The sequence below is a fragment of the Mauremys mutica genome, chromosome 5, assembly GCF_020497125.1.
Source record: "Mauremys mutica isolate MM-2020 ecotype Southern chromosome 5, ASM2049712v1, whole genome shotgun sequence".
Classification (NCBI taxonomy): domain Eukaryota; kingdom Metazoa; phylum Chordata; order Testudines; family Geoemydidae; genus Mauremys; species Mauremys mutica.
Genome location: NC_059076.1, coordinates 2223895 through 2238432, shown reverse-complemented (window position 1 = coordinate 2238432; position 14538 = coordinate 2223895). Strand labels below are relative to the sequence as shown.

The 14538-nt window shown below is 48.4% G+C and overlaps 1 protein-coding gene across 1 annotated transcript in view; it reads left to right on the top strand.

Moving 5' to 3' along the window:
- Positions 1-14538, top strand: part of LOC123370789 (butyrophilin subfamily 1 member A1-like) — a 44048-nt gene that overhangs the window by 9760 nt on the left and 19750 nt on the right. The window contains exons 5-7 of the mRNA XM_045017588.1: positions 655-936; positions 2567-2683; positions 3829-3861. Of these exons, the coding sequence (XP_044873523.1) occupies positions 655-936; positions 2567-2683; positions 3829-3861 (432 nt within the window). The remainder of the gene's footprint in view (positions 1-654; positions 937-2566; positions 2684-3828; positions 3862-14538) is intronic.

Below are 14538 nucleotides of genomic sequence, written 5' to 3'. Positions count from 1 at the left end.
TTACTCTTCCCAGCACCAGTGAGCACTGGTCAATGGTGTGTCTCACCCCCACCCCCGCGGTTCTGGTCTGCTCAGACTAGTCACCTCTCACAGGAAAGGCACCAGAGACCTAGGGAATGAGGCCGACTGCTAATGGGTTTGATGCACTCGCCTGCCAACTCCTCAGACCCCCTGGAGTAACCAATTCCATGTCCAGTTCCTCCACCCCCCAGCTGCTGGGGCATCTGTCTGAGCAAGGATCAGTCCCTGCCTATTTCCCTGACCTCTGTTCTGGGGACATGCCCCAGACGTGGCTGCTCATCCCAGGGAGTGTGACCCCTTCTCCCACAATTTTCTTGGGCACTGAGAAAGTTTGTGGAAATCTCCCAGAAGCCTCTGCTTCCAGGAGCTGCTAGAAGACCTCTAGGTAGCACGGTGTGTCTATGACTTGTGAGATACCCTGAGGTCTGTGCAGCCACAGGTGGTGACTGGAGCTCTGTGTGTGAACTACCCATCACGTGGTAGATCTGTATGTGTAACATCATGGCGAGTGAGGACACTGGTACACCACTGGGCTCACACTGCCACAGTCCCGCCACTCCAGTCTGCACCAGTGCAGTTCTCTGGTGGCCCCAGGGCGTAGCAGTGACACAGGTTCACTCCATTCCCCTCCAGGTCTGGGCTCCACCCCTCACCTTTCTGTCGATGGCTATCAGCATGGAGGGATCCACGTGGTGTGTGAATCGGCTGGATGGTATCCGGAGCCCCAAGTGCTGTGGAGAGACCTCAGGGGGCAGCGACTAGCCCCAGCGATGGAGAAAATATCCCAGCGAGCTGACGGGCTGTTTGATACTCACATTGCTACTGTTATAACAGACGCTTCGAACCAGAACTTGTCCTGCTCTGTCCTCAACCCCCGTCTCGGCCAAGAGAAAACAGCGAAGATGCACATAGCAGGTCCAGGACTGGCCTTCGGGAAAATGGCACCCTGGGTGACCTTGTATTTTGGCACCTATGGATGCAGTGCCCCCCTATTGCCCTGACCCCTGTGGGTGCCCTCCCATTGCCCCAGGCCTCCACCGGCTCCCCACAGCCCCAAGGTCCCATTGCCTCTTCCCAAGAATAGAGTAAGGGAAGGAGGGAACCAGGCAGGTGTGTGGGGTGGGGGAGATGGACCCATCTTGTGCTAGTGCAGGGAAGCTGAGAGGTGGTGCTCACTAATAAAACTGAGTGGGATTTCATGCTTCTAATCTGAGATGTATGTGTGAAACTATTTGTAAAATACACAATAACAATAATAATGAAAAAAAACCCTTCTCCCCCAACCCCTCCTGCTCCCTGTTCTCCCCAGCTCCATCTCCCCTAAACCCTTCTGCACCCCCTTCTCTTCTAAACGCTGCACTCCCATCCTGTGCCTCAACCTCTGCAGCCCTTCTGCCCAACTCCCTCCTAATTCCTTCTTTCCTAGCCTCATACTCCCCTCCTGCACCCCAACCCCTGCACTGCGCCACCTTCTTCCCTAACTCTCTTGCGCCCCTCGTCCCCAACCACCTTCTGCACTCCCTTCTCCTCTCCTATTCCCCATCCCCCCTAAACCTTTCTGCACCCCCTTCGCAGCAAAGCCCTGCACTCCCATCCTGTGCCCAATCCCCTGCACTGCACCCCCTTCACCCCTAATCTCAGAAACACTCCTGTGCTCCACCCCTCCACCTCCTTCTCCCCAGCCCCCTTTGCACCCCTTCTTTCTTACCCCTTCACTTCCTTCCTGCACCCAGGTGAGTAAAGAGACCTGGATGCTAGGGGCAGCTGGCATTGCTGCTCCCTCTCCCCTCCAACTCCTCTCTCGCATTGCTCCTCGTCCCCCCCTTCCTCCGTGCCCCCTAGGCGGCTGTGAGGGGGAGCGAGGAGCAGCATCATGGCTCCATGCATCCAGGTCACTGCTCCCCTGGGCTGGGTAAGGGGGGTGGGGCAGAGAGCAGCAGCTCCTGATGCCTCCCAGCACAGCCCAGATGGGGCAAGTGACCTGGATGCAGGGAGCCCTGGCATTGTTCCTTGTTCTGCCCCCTCCCACGCAGCCCCCTAGGGGGCACGGAAGAACATTGGGGGGACAAGCTGTATCTGTGCATTGCGGCTCCCCCACCATGTTCCTCCACCAGGAGGAAGCAGGAGAAATCTGGGTGTCCCCTCACATGGTGCTTCTGGGAATTTGCTGCACTCCTGTGCTGGCTGCCAACGAGCTCCTCTGACAGTGCCCAGGGCAGTCTCCCAGGTGCCCATCCCTAAGGCCAGACATGAGCAGGTCAGAGCCCAGCACAGCCAGAGTGCTCGGCACCAGCAGAACAAACGCTCTCACAGCAGACGGCCTATCAGCAATGTAGCCAGGGCCTAGCCAAGTTCAGTGACCAGGCTAAAGCTTGGGCTTCCCTCAGCCTCATGGGATGATCCACTTCTCCGCTCTCAAAAGCCAGACCAAACATGCCTGTGAGATCCTCCCAGACCACCGCAGGATGCTGCAGACTCCCCTTAACTCCTGCTGCTGCCACATCGATTCTGTCTGGGTTCAAATCAATGCAACTTTGCCTTGCAGATGTGTTCCTCCCAAGGACCAATCCCTACCAGGTGGCTCTGTTTGTGACCCTGGCTGGTGTGTTTCTTCTCATTCTCTTGGCCAGTTACTGCTTCTGGAAGCAGCACAGAGGAAAAGGTAGGGTGACAGAGGGGAAGGAATGGTGTGGGACCGGAGAGAGGGTCTCTGAATTCAGAGAAGGCTGTCAGGGGGCTTCGGTCCCATGCCATGAAGAGAGATTTGAGTGAAGTCAGTGAGAGGGCCAGAGGGAGAGGGAATGAGCAATGGAAGAGAGGAGCTGAACTCACCCTGGGGTGGGGGGATGTCCTGGATGAGCCACGACTCTGTGTGTGAACTGAGAAGCACCAGATGTAGAGTCACCCCTTTGGGTCTCATTGTAGAATAGAATGTACCTGTCCCTAGGTGCTCAGTGGACGTTGGAGTCGCCCAGTCTGAAGCAGGAATGAGACCTAGAAAATTGGCCATGGATCTGCATTGTCACTTGTATCACACTAGCATCTGTGAGCACCAAACACACCTATTGGGAGACAATCCTGGCCCCAATTAATTTATAATCTAATTAGGGCAGGCACGTGAAGGGCAGGGGGGAAACTGAGGCACAAAGCAGGAAAAGGACTTGCCCAAGGATATTCTGCAAGTCAGCGGCAAAGCTGGGAATAGAGCCCAAGACTCCTGAGACCCAGCTCAGCGCCCCATCCACTGCCCAACCTGCTAACTTCTGTGTATTGAACAGGCCTGCTGGCAGGCAACAAGGAGCAGGAGCTATTCATCAAGGTCCCTCCCACATCCAGCAAGACTAAAGGGGCTCCCTGGTGGTTGGTGAGGCTAGTTAGACCCAAAGAGCATTGACAACATGTAGGGTGATGGGGGATGGCACCATCCACCCCCTTAAATGTAGTCCTTGTCTACATCCAACCACTGTGTCGCTGTAACCCTACCAGGATATGGAAAGCAGCACAGGTGGCTGGTGTGGATGCTGTTAGATAGGGATGAAGGCGCTTACCCCAGTAGAGCTATTGCCACTGGGGAAGGGGAGAAGCTATAATGCTATGAGGCACCTTTGTCCCAGTGTAATTGCATCCACACTAGGGGTTGTACCACTATAACTATTTGGGTAAAACTTCACACCCCTAACCACCATAGCTAGAAATGCTATCTGTGCACCGGGCCTTAGTAATTACAGCCCAGTGACATTCATTAACAGGAGTGATATCACTGTAAACGTGACACTGCAATCTTACATGTCACCTTCTCCCCCCTAGATGCTCAGCAAGCTGAACTGAAGAAAGAGATACGTGAGTGTCCATTATTGCTGCTACTATTGTTGTTAATAACGATAAATTAAAAAACAGGCTTGTGGATGTGACTCACTGTGAGTGTGTGTTACAGGCCCCCTGTGAGCCAGTTCACAGAGCCAGGTTCTCTAGCTGGGGCTGTAACAGCTCCTCTCCTCTGTGGAATGGGACAGGGAACCTGTGACCCGAGCACCAGTTGATTATGTACTTTCTCTATCCCAATCAATACGAACACTGGATAAGCCCCCATGAATGTGATAACTGCCCTTTTGGCCAACACACTGGGGACTGAAGTGAGAACTTCCGTGTCTGAGTTCCTGCTGATGAGTGTTACGCTCCCAGCACATAAACAGAGAAGTTAGATGCATGCTTCCAGCAAGTGCATGTATGGTTTTAACGTAACACGACGACATTGCATGGCCTCCAGAACCCCAGCACTGCTGTAGTAATTTAGATGGAATAAACAGTTAAAGATAACAGCACAACCATGTCACTGTTCAACATGAAACAGAGCTAAACCCCTTTGGGGTTTGGTATCCAGAGACCTCAGCCTGCTTTGTACCATGGCAAACACACCATTAAAAATCTTTTAACCATTCATTAAAAATACAGAAAAGAAGCAAAAACAGGTAAAACATTTGAAATTTAAAGTATTACATGAGATTTTTGTTTTAATGACATCCCCTATTCCCTTTGTCTTTAATGAAAGACTTTAGAAGGAACTCTCACCCCCACCTGTGGCTGACAGTCTCTTACATGGTATTAAAGATGGGAATAAGTGTCCTTTTTGGAGAAAAGAGAGGAAGTTAGTAGAGACAGGCTTGAACTGTGCCATGATCCATGTCTTGGCTAGGCTATGCCTACCCTGAGGAGAGGCGGAGGCAAACCAGCACTGTGGAGTTAACCTTACATTTTAAACTTAATAAAGGAAAACCCCCAGAAATTTGGCAGGAACAACAGAAACATAGAATATCAGAGTTGGAAGGGACCTCAGGAGGTCATCTAGTCCAACCTCCTGCTCAAAGCAGGACCAACCCCAACTAAATCATCCCAGCCAGGGCTTTGTCTCCTCTAAGGAAGGAGATTCCACTACCTCCCTAGGTAACCCATTCCAGTGCTTCGCCACCCTCCTAGTGAAAAAGTTTTTCCTAATGTCCAACCTAAACCTCCCCCTCTGCAACTTGAGACCATTGCTTCTTGTTCTGTCATCTTCCACCACTGAGAACAGCCGAGCTCCATCCCCTTTGGAACCCCCCTTTCAGGTAGTTGAAATCTCCCCTCATTCTTCTCTTCTGCAGACTAAACAATCCCAGTTCCCTCAGCCTCTCCTCATAAGTCATGTACTCCAGCCCCCTAATCATTTTTGTTGCCCTCCGCTGGACTCTTTCCAATTTTTCCACATCCTTCTTGTAGTGTGGGGCCCAAAACCGGACACAGTACTCCAGATGAGGTCTCACCAATGCCAAATAGAGGAGAATGATCATGTCCCTCGATCTGTGGGCAATGCCCCTACTTATACAGCCCAAAATGCTGTTAGCCTTCTTGGCAACAAGGGCACACTGTTGACTCATATCCAGCTTCTCGTCCACTGTAACCCCTAGGTCCTTTTCTGCAGAACTGCTGCCTAGCCATTCAGCCCCTAGTGTGTAGCAGTGCATGAGATTCTTCTGTCCAAAGTGCAGGACTCTGCATTTGTCCTTGTTGAACCTCCTCAGATTTCTTTTGGCCCAATCCTCTAATTTGTCTAGGTCCTTCTGTATCCTATCCCTACCCTGCAGCATATCTACCACTCCTCTCAGTTTAGTGTCATCTGCAATCTTGCTAAGGGTGCAGTCCACACCATCCTCCAGATCATTAATGAAGATATTGAACAAAACCAGCCTCAGGACTGACCCTTGGAGCATTCCACTTGATACCGGCTGCCAGCTAGATATGGAGCCATAATAGAAAGTATGGAATAATGATAGAATAGAAAGTAACATCAAATACTCACTTAGGAGAATATTAAATCAAACAAACACATCATGGCAGAGTCTCTGTGACCTGAAATCTTTAAAACCACAATTTGAGGACTTCAGGAACCCAGCCAGACGTTATGGGTCTATTACAGGACTGGGTGGGTGGGTGAGGTTTTGTGGCCTGCGATGTGCAGGTCAAACTAGATGATCATGATGGTCCCTTCTGGCCTTAAAAGTCTGTGAGTTTATGGCAGAGCAGCACAACTCTTCGCCTCCTTGTCTAGGCTGGCTCTTTGCACACCGGCTGCTGGAGATGTGGTAAACAGTGAAGTGACAAAATTTGCAGATGATACAAAATTACTCAAGAGAGTTAAGTCCAAAGCTCCCTACAAAGAATTACAAAGAGATGTCACAAAACGGGCTGACTTGGCAACAAAATGTCAGATGAAATTCAGTGTTGATCAATGCAAAGTAATGCACATTGGAAAACATAATCCCAACTATACGTATCAAATGATGGAGTCTAAATTAGCTGTTACCACTCAAGAAAGATCTTGGAGTCACTGTGGATAGTTCTCTGAAAATATCCACTCAATGTGCAGCGGCAGTCAAAAAAGCAAACAGAATGCTGGGAATCATTAGGAAAGGGCTAGGTAAGAAGATAGAAAATATCATATTGTCTCTATATAAATCCATGGTACGCCCACATATTGAATACTGTGTGCAGTTCTGGTCATCACATCTCAAAAATAGATAGGGAAAAGGATAACAAAAATGATTAAGGGTATGGAACAGCTTTCATGTAAGGAGAGATTTAAAAGACTGTTCAATTTAGAAAAAAGACAAGTAAGGGGGGGATATGATATAAATCTGTAAAATCATGAGTGATTAGGGAAGTGTTATTTACCTTTTCACACCACATAAGAACCAGGAGTTAACAGGTAAAATTATTAGGCAACAGGTTTAACCCAAACAAAAGAAAGTTCTTCTTCAAACAATACAGAGTCAACCTGTGGAACTTGTTGCCATGGGATGTTGTGAAGGCCAAAAATATAAGTGGGTTCAAAAAAGAATTAGATGAGTTCCTGGAGGATAGGTTCATCAATGGCCAAGATGGTCAGGTATTCAACCCCATGCTCTGGGTGTCCCTAAACCTCTGGTTGCCAGAAACTGGGACTGGGCAGGGGATGAATCACTTGGTAATTGACCTGTTCTGTTCATTCCCTCTAAAGCCTCTGGCACTGACCACTGTTGGAAGACAGGACACTGGACTAGCTGGACCACTGGTCTGGCCATTCCTAAGGGTAGGGGGAGAGATAGCTCAGTGGCCCAAGCATTGGCATACTAAACCCAAGGTTGTGAGTTCAATCCTTGAGAGGGTCATTTAGAGATCAGTCCTGCTTTGAGCAGGGGGTTGGACTAGATGATCTTCTGAGGTCCCTTCCAATCCTAATAATCTGTGTTTCTATGTGCTCAGGCCCCAGATCACACACTGACAGAGCCTTCAAGCAGGACCAGGAGTCCCCTCACACTTACAATGCAAACTTGTCATTTTAACACAGTCTCCAGTACCCCACAGTCAGCACTGCCTGACATGAGCCTATGCATGACAACAAGTAGTTCCAACTGGCTCAGGCCAGATCCTCTGAAAGGTGCAGTCCACCACTGCTAGGGGCAGTAACATCTTGTATTCTCTGTGGATTGAGTCACAGGGGGGACTTTTAACTAACATCACCAGTGGGTTACACATCTAGTTGCAAAGAATCAAGGAATAGCTCAGTGGTTTGAGCAGTGGCCTGCTAAACTGAGGATTGTGAGTTCAGTCCTTCAGGGGACCACTTAGAGATCTGGGGCAAAATCAGTACTTGGCCCTGCTAGTGAAGGCAGAGGGCTGGACTTTCAGGGTCCCTTTCAGCTCTATGAGATAGGTATATCTCCATATATTATGGGGGAGGGATAGCTCAGTGGTTTGAGCATTGGCCTGCTAAACCCAGGGTTGTGAGTTCAATCCTTGAGGGGGCCAGGGATCTGAGGCAAAAAATTGGTCCTGCTAGTGAAGGCAGGGGGCTGGACTCGATGACCTTCTGAGGTCCTTCCAGTTCTAGGAGATTGGTATATCTCCAATTATTAACTTTAACTATAAATCTAGTTCAACATGTTCTTGACTCTGATTTACTGTCAGCAGGAAGAAAGGAAGGTCTCTGCACCTCTCTGCATTTTCTAATCTCTCCAGCTTGCCCTTTTATGAGTTGAGCAGAGTTACATTATTATTATTATGGGCAATGTTACAATAGAACTAGATGCCCTGTTGTGCTGGACCATACAGAGACACCTGGCACAAGGCCTGAAGAGCTACATATATACAGTAATTCCTCACTTAACATTGTAGTTATGTTCCTGAAAAATGCGACTTTAAGCAAAATGATGTTAAGCGAATTCAATTTCCCCATAAGAATTAATGTAAATGTGGGGGGGGGGGGGTTAGGTTCCAGGGAAATTTTTTTCACCAGACAAAAGACTATATATATAAAGTTTTAAACCAACAGTTTAATACTGTACACAGCAATGATGGTGGGATATTCCCCAGGGAATGCCTAACTACTAAATGATGAACTAGCAATTGACTGAGCCCTCAAGAGTTAACTCATTGTTAATGTAGCCTCACAATCTACAAGGCAGAAGGAATGAAGGGAAGAGAGACAGCATGGCAGAGACACACTCTGTGTGTGTGAGTGATGCGCATTTCCCCTTTAAGTAGCTGATCCCTGTCTGAAGGACACTGCCTTGTTAATTAGATCAGCAAGCTGAGATCCACCTCAGCTGCTGCCAGGAAGCTCCCTCCAGGACTGTTGTGTGTTCCCCCTGCTGTATATGGAGATTGGGTAAGCGAGTGCAGGAGCGGGGGGGAGGGGATTCCCTTACATTAGCCCCTTCCCCCGTCACCCCGCCAGCAAGCAGGAGGCTTGGGGAGCAGCTCCAAGGCAGAGGGCAGGAGCAGCACACTGCAGTGCAGGGCCCCCCAGAGAGGGGGGGCAAGTGGGGCAATTTGCCCCAGGCCCCGGGCTCCACAGGGGCCCCCAAGATAACGGCCGAGGCTCCCTCCCCGGCCCCGCCTGACCCCGCCTCCGCCCCTCCCCCGGAGCCTCAGCGCATCCAGCAGCGTCCCTGGACAGCGCTGCAGCATGGCTCTGGCGGGGCCCCTGAGCCCCTCCCCGCTCAGAGCCGCGTGGGGAGGGGGCGGGTCTGCGAGCTCCAGGCTGAGCTCAGCTCCCTCCTTCGGCCCGGAGCTCGCAGCCCAGCCCCCTGACCACGCGGCTCTGAGCGGGGAGGGGCTCAGGGGCCCTGCTGGAGCTGCCCTGCCGCTGTTCAGGGACGGTCCTGGATGAGCTGAGGCTCCAGGTGAGGGGGGAGCCGGGGGTAAGGGGCCGGGGCTGGGGTAGGATAAGGGGCAGGAAGTCCCGGGGACAGTCAGGGGATAGGGAGGGGGCAGAGGATGGGGGGAGTCAGGAGGCAGGGAACGCGGGGTGGTGGATTGTGGGCGTTCTCGGGTCTGTCAGGACTCAGCATGGGGTGGATAGTGGTCCAGGCAGTCAGGGGACAGGGAGCAGGGGTGGGGTCCCGGGGTGGTGGTGGGGGGTGGGGTCTCTGGGGGACAGTGAGGGGACAAGGAGCAGGATGAGTCAGGGATTCTGAAGGGGGTGGGCAGTTGGGGGGCAGGAAGTGGGTGGGGGTCGGATAGGGGGCAGGGCCAGGCTGTTTGGGAGGCACAGCCTTCCCTACCCTAAAGCTCATTGAGCAGTTTGAGGCTTGCAGAAGAGCCAAGCTGTTAGCTTTTCCATTAGAGCTCCCATCCCTTTCACTTCTCAAATGCCAAATTATAGTCTGTATTTAATTTCAGTGCCATAGGGAGATTCATGTCAGGGGAGGGTAGCTTCATTTAAAATTAGCCACTGGGGGAGGGATCACATGAGAAGACCAATATCCTTCCCAACTCTACCAAGGGAGACCCCCCCCCTGCATTGCCTGAGGCTCTAGAGGGGTTAATTCAGTGGTTCTCAAACTTTTGTCCTGGTGACCCCTTTCACATAGCAAACCTCTGAGTGTGACCCCCCTTATAAATTAAAAACACTTTTTTATATATTTAACACTATTATAAATGCTGGAGGCAAAGCGGGATTTGAGGTGGAGGCTGACAGCTCACGACCCCCAGTAATAACCTCGTGACCCCCTGAGTGGTCCTGATCCCCAGTTTGAGAACCCCTGTGTTAATTTAATTTTAGCACCCTGTGTCCATTCACATGCATGTGCTATTTTGAGCATTTCAGTTTTCACAACATAGGCTCATCCCAGATTCTGGAACAAGCTCAAATGCTCAGTTCGTGGTGTATGTACATAAGCTATAACTAAAGACAAACCCACAGTAACCGTCTCCAGTTTGTGAGGGACCCCATGGCGCCAGTCTCTAGGAAACAGATAAATGCATGGAGGTTAAGTCCATTAATGGCTGTTAGCCAGGATGGGTAAGGAATGGTGTCCCTAGCCTCTGTTTGTCAGAGGGTGGAGATGGATGGCAGGAGAGAGATCATTTGATCATTACCTGTTAGGTTTACTCCCTCTGGGGCACTTGGCATTGGCCATTGTCGGTAGACAGATACTGGGCTGGATGGACCTTTGGTTTGACCCAGTATGGCTGCTCTTATGTTCTAAGCTAAATGAACCCAAAGTTATGGAGACAGATATGAGTCAAGGAAGCCAGCAGAGTATCAGAAACCTGGAAAAATCTCTGACTGGATGGGCTCAGGCATTTGGTAACAAGCTGAGGTGGTTCAAAAGTTCTGGATTTTTTTTAAGCATTTTTTTTTATTGTTTCTTTAAACAATCAAACACTGGAAGCAGCAAATATTTGGCCACACACTTCTGAAACCCCAAACCATATTCAGGTTTTGGCAGACTAATTTCAGCTTTTCAATTAAAAAAAAACAAATTTTGAAAGAAAGCTGACATTGTCCATGATTTTTTTCTGCTTTTTAAAAAACCCCTAGTTTTTGATCCAGAAAAAGTTTTGACTGAAAATATTTGTCCAACCCTTTTAACGAGCTTTAGTGCCTTTTAGCACTAGCTGATGCTGAGAACCAGTGATACCTTGTAAAAAAGTTTTCTCAAAACTGGGTTTGTGCTGAGATGCAGGTTTATTTTTCCCAAGGCCACCCGTGGGTGCGGAGTAAGTGGAGCAATTTGTGCTGGGCCCCACAGGGGCCCCCACGAGAATATAGTATTGCAATTTTTTTATGGAAGGGGGCCCTGAAATTGCTTTGCCCCAGGCCCCCTGAATCCTCTGGGCGGCCCTACTGCAGTGTGGGGCGGGACAGCTGAATTGCCGGCAATTGCTAGCCTGCTGGGCAGCTGCTGCACAGGAACTTAGGGGAGTGGGGAGCTGATAGGGGGGATGCCGGTCCACCCTGATTCCAAGCCCCCATCAGCTAGCTGCAATGGGCTGTTCTTTCTGCAAGCAGTGGACAAAGCACATGCCTGCCAAACGAGTTATAAGGGAGCATTGCACAACTTTAAACGAGCATGTGCCCTAATTGATCAGCAACATAACAACAAAACAATGTTAACCGGTATGACTTTAAGTGAGGAGTTACTGTAAGACAAAGGGTGGGAGGAAGGAAGTATCATTCTTCTTTGAGTAGTGTCCCTGTGGGTGCTCCACTGCAGGTGTATTTCATAGATTCATAGACTCTAGGACTGGAAGGGACCTCGAGAGGTCATCGAATCCAGTCCCTGCCCTCATGGCACGACCAAATATTGTCTAGACCATCCCTGATAGACATTTATCTAACTTACTCTTAAATATCTTCAGAGATGGAGATTCCACAACCTCCCTAGGCAATTTATTCCAGTGTTTAACCATCCTGACAGTTAGGAACTTTTTCCTAATGTCCAACCTAAACCTCCCTTGCTACAGTTTAAGCCCATTGCTTCTTGTTCTATCCTTAGAGGGGAAGGTGAACAAGTTTTTTCCCTCCTCCTGATGACACCCTTTTAGATACCTGAAAACTGCTATCATGTCCCCTCTCAGTCTTCTCTTTTCCAAACTAAATAAACCCCATTCTTTCAGCCTTCCTTAGTAGGTCATGTTCTCTAGACCTTTAATCATTCTTGTTGCTCTTCTCTGGACCCTCTCCAATTTCTCCACATCTTTCTTGAAATGTGGTGCCCAGAACTGGACACAATACTCCAGCTGAGGCCTAACCAGCGCAGAGTAGAGCGGAAGAATGACTTCTCGTGTCTTGCTCGCAACACACCTGTTAATGCATCCCAGAATCACGTTTGCTTTTTTTGCAACAGCATCACACTGTTGACTCATATTTAGTTTGTGGTCCACTATAACCCCTAGATCCCTTTCTGCCGTACTCCTTCCTAGACAGTCTCTTCCCATTCTGTATGTGTGAAACTGATTGTTCCTTCCTAAGTGGAGCACTTTGCATTTCTCTTTGTTAAACTTCATCCAGTTTACCTCAGACCATTTCTCCAATTTGTCCAGATCATTTTGAATTATGACCCTGTCCTCCAAAGCAGTTGCAATCCCTCCCAGTTTGGTATCATCTGCAAACTTAATAAGCGTACTTTCTATGCCAACATCTAAGTCGTTGATAAAGATATTGAACAGAGCCAGTCCCAAAACAGAGCCCTGCGTAACCCCACTTGTTATACCTTTCCAGCAGAATTGGGAGCCATTAATAACTACTCCTTGAGTACCGTTATCCAGCCAGTTATGCACCCACCTTATAGTAGCCCCATCTAATTGTATTTGCCTAGTTTATCAATAAGAATATCATGTGAGACCGTATCAAATGCCTTACTAAAGTCTAGGTATATCACATCCACCGCTTCTCCCTTATCCACAAGACTCGTTATCCTGTCAAAGAAAGCTATCAGATTGGTCTGACACGATTTGTTCTTTACAAATCCATGCTGGCTATTCCCTATCACTTTACCACCTTCCAAGTGTTTGCAGATGATTTCCTTAATTACTTGCTCCATTATCTTCCCTGGCACAGAAGTTAAACTAACTGGTTTATAGTTTCCTGGGTTGTTTTTATTTCCCTTTTTGTAGATGGGCACTATATTTGCCCTTTTCCAGTCTTCTGGAATCTCTCCTGTCTTCCATGATTTTCCAAAGATAATAGCTAGAGGCTCAGATACCTCCTCTATTAGCTCCTTGAGTATTCTAGGATGCATTTCATCAGGCCCTGGTGACTTGCAGGCATCTAACTTTTCTAAGAGATTTTTAACTTGTTCTTTTTTTATTTTATCTTCTAAACCTACCCCCTTCCCATTAGCATTCACTATGTTAGGCATTCCTTCAGACTTCTCAGTGAAGACCGAAACAAAGAAGTTATTAAGCATCTCTGCCACTTCCAAGTTTCCTGTTACTGTTTCTCCTTCCTCACTGAGCAGTGGGCCTACCCTGTCCTTGGTCTTCCTCTTGCTTCTAATGTACTGATAAAAAGTCTTCTTATTTCCCTTTATTCCCATAGCTAGTTTGAGCTCATTTTATGCCTTTGCTTTTCTAATCTTGCCCCTGCATTCCTGTGTTGTTTGCCTATATTCATCCTTTGTAATCTGTCCTAGTTTCCATTTTTTATATGACTCCTTTTTATTTTTTAGATCATGCAAGATCGCGTGGTTAAGCCAAGCTGGTCTTTTGCCACATTTTCTGTCTTTCCTATCCAGCGGAATAGCTTACTTTTGGGCCCTTAATAGTGTCCTTTTGAAATACTGCCAACTCTCCTCAGTTGTTTTTCCCCTCAGTCTTGATTCCCATGGGACCTTACCTATCAGATCTCTGAGCTTACCAAAATCCGCCTTCCTGAAATCCATTGTCTCTATTTTGCTGTACTCCCTTCTACCCTTCCTTAGAATTGCAAACTCTAGGATTTCATGATCACTTTCACCCAAGCTGCCTTCTACTTTCAAATTCTCAGTGAGTTCCTCCCTATTTGTTAAAATCAAGTCTAGAACAGCTTCGCCCCAGTAGCTTTTTCAACCTTCTGAAATAAAAAGTTGTCTGCAATGCAGTCCAAGAACTTATTGGATAGTCTGTGCCCCGCGGTGTTATTTCCCCAACATATATCTGGATAGTTGAAGTCCCCCATCACCACCAATCTTGGGCTTTGGATGATTTTGTTAGTTGTTTAAAAAAAGCCTCATCCACCTGGTTAGGTGGCCTGTAGTAGACTCCTAGCACGACATCACCCTTGTTTTTTACCCCTTTTAGCCTAACCCAGAGACTCTCAACACTTCCGTCTCCTATGTCCATCTCCACCTCAGTCCAAGTGTGCACATTTTTAATATATAAGGCAACATCTCCTCTGTGGGAACTTGGCAGATTGGGTATGTGAGAAGCTGAGTTGTTTAGACTTCAAGGATGAGCTAATTAGGCTGTAAATTGTGTAGTGAGATGCTGGCCTTGGGCTGGTTCTCATCTGCCAAGTAGGCAGTAAACAGGATAATAAATCAGAAAGTTGTACAGGATGATAATTACCCTATGAAGTTGTAGCTGTGCCTGTGTGTATCTTATTAACCAATTAGCAATTGCTTGATTGCCTGCCATAATTGTATATAAGAGCATGCTGGAGAGAAATAAATGACTTTGCTACCAATCACATTGATTGTTGGGCTCTGTCTGTGCCCGCCTGAGAGGCACTGCGAC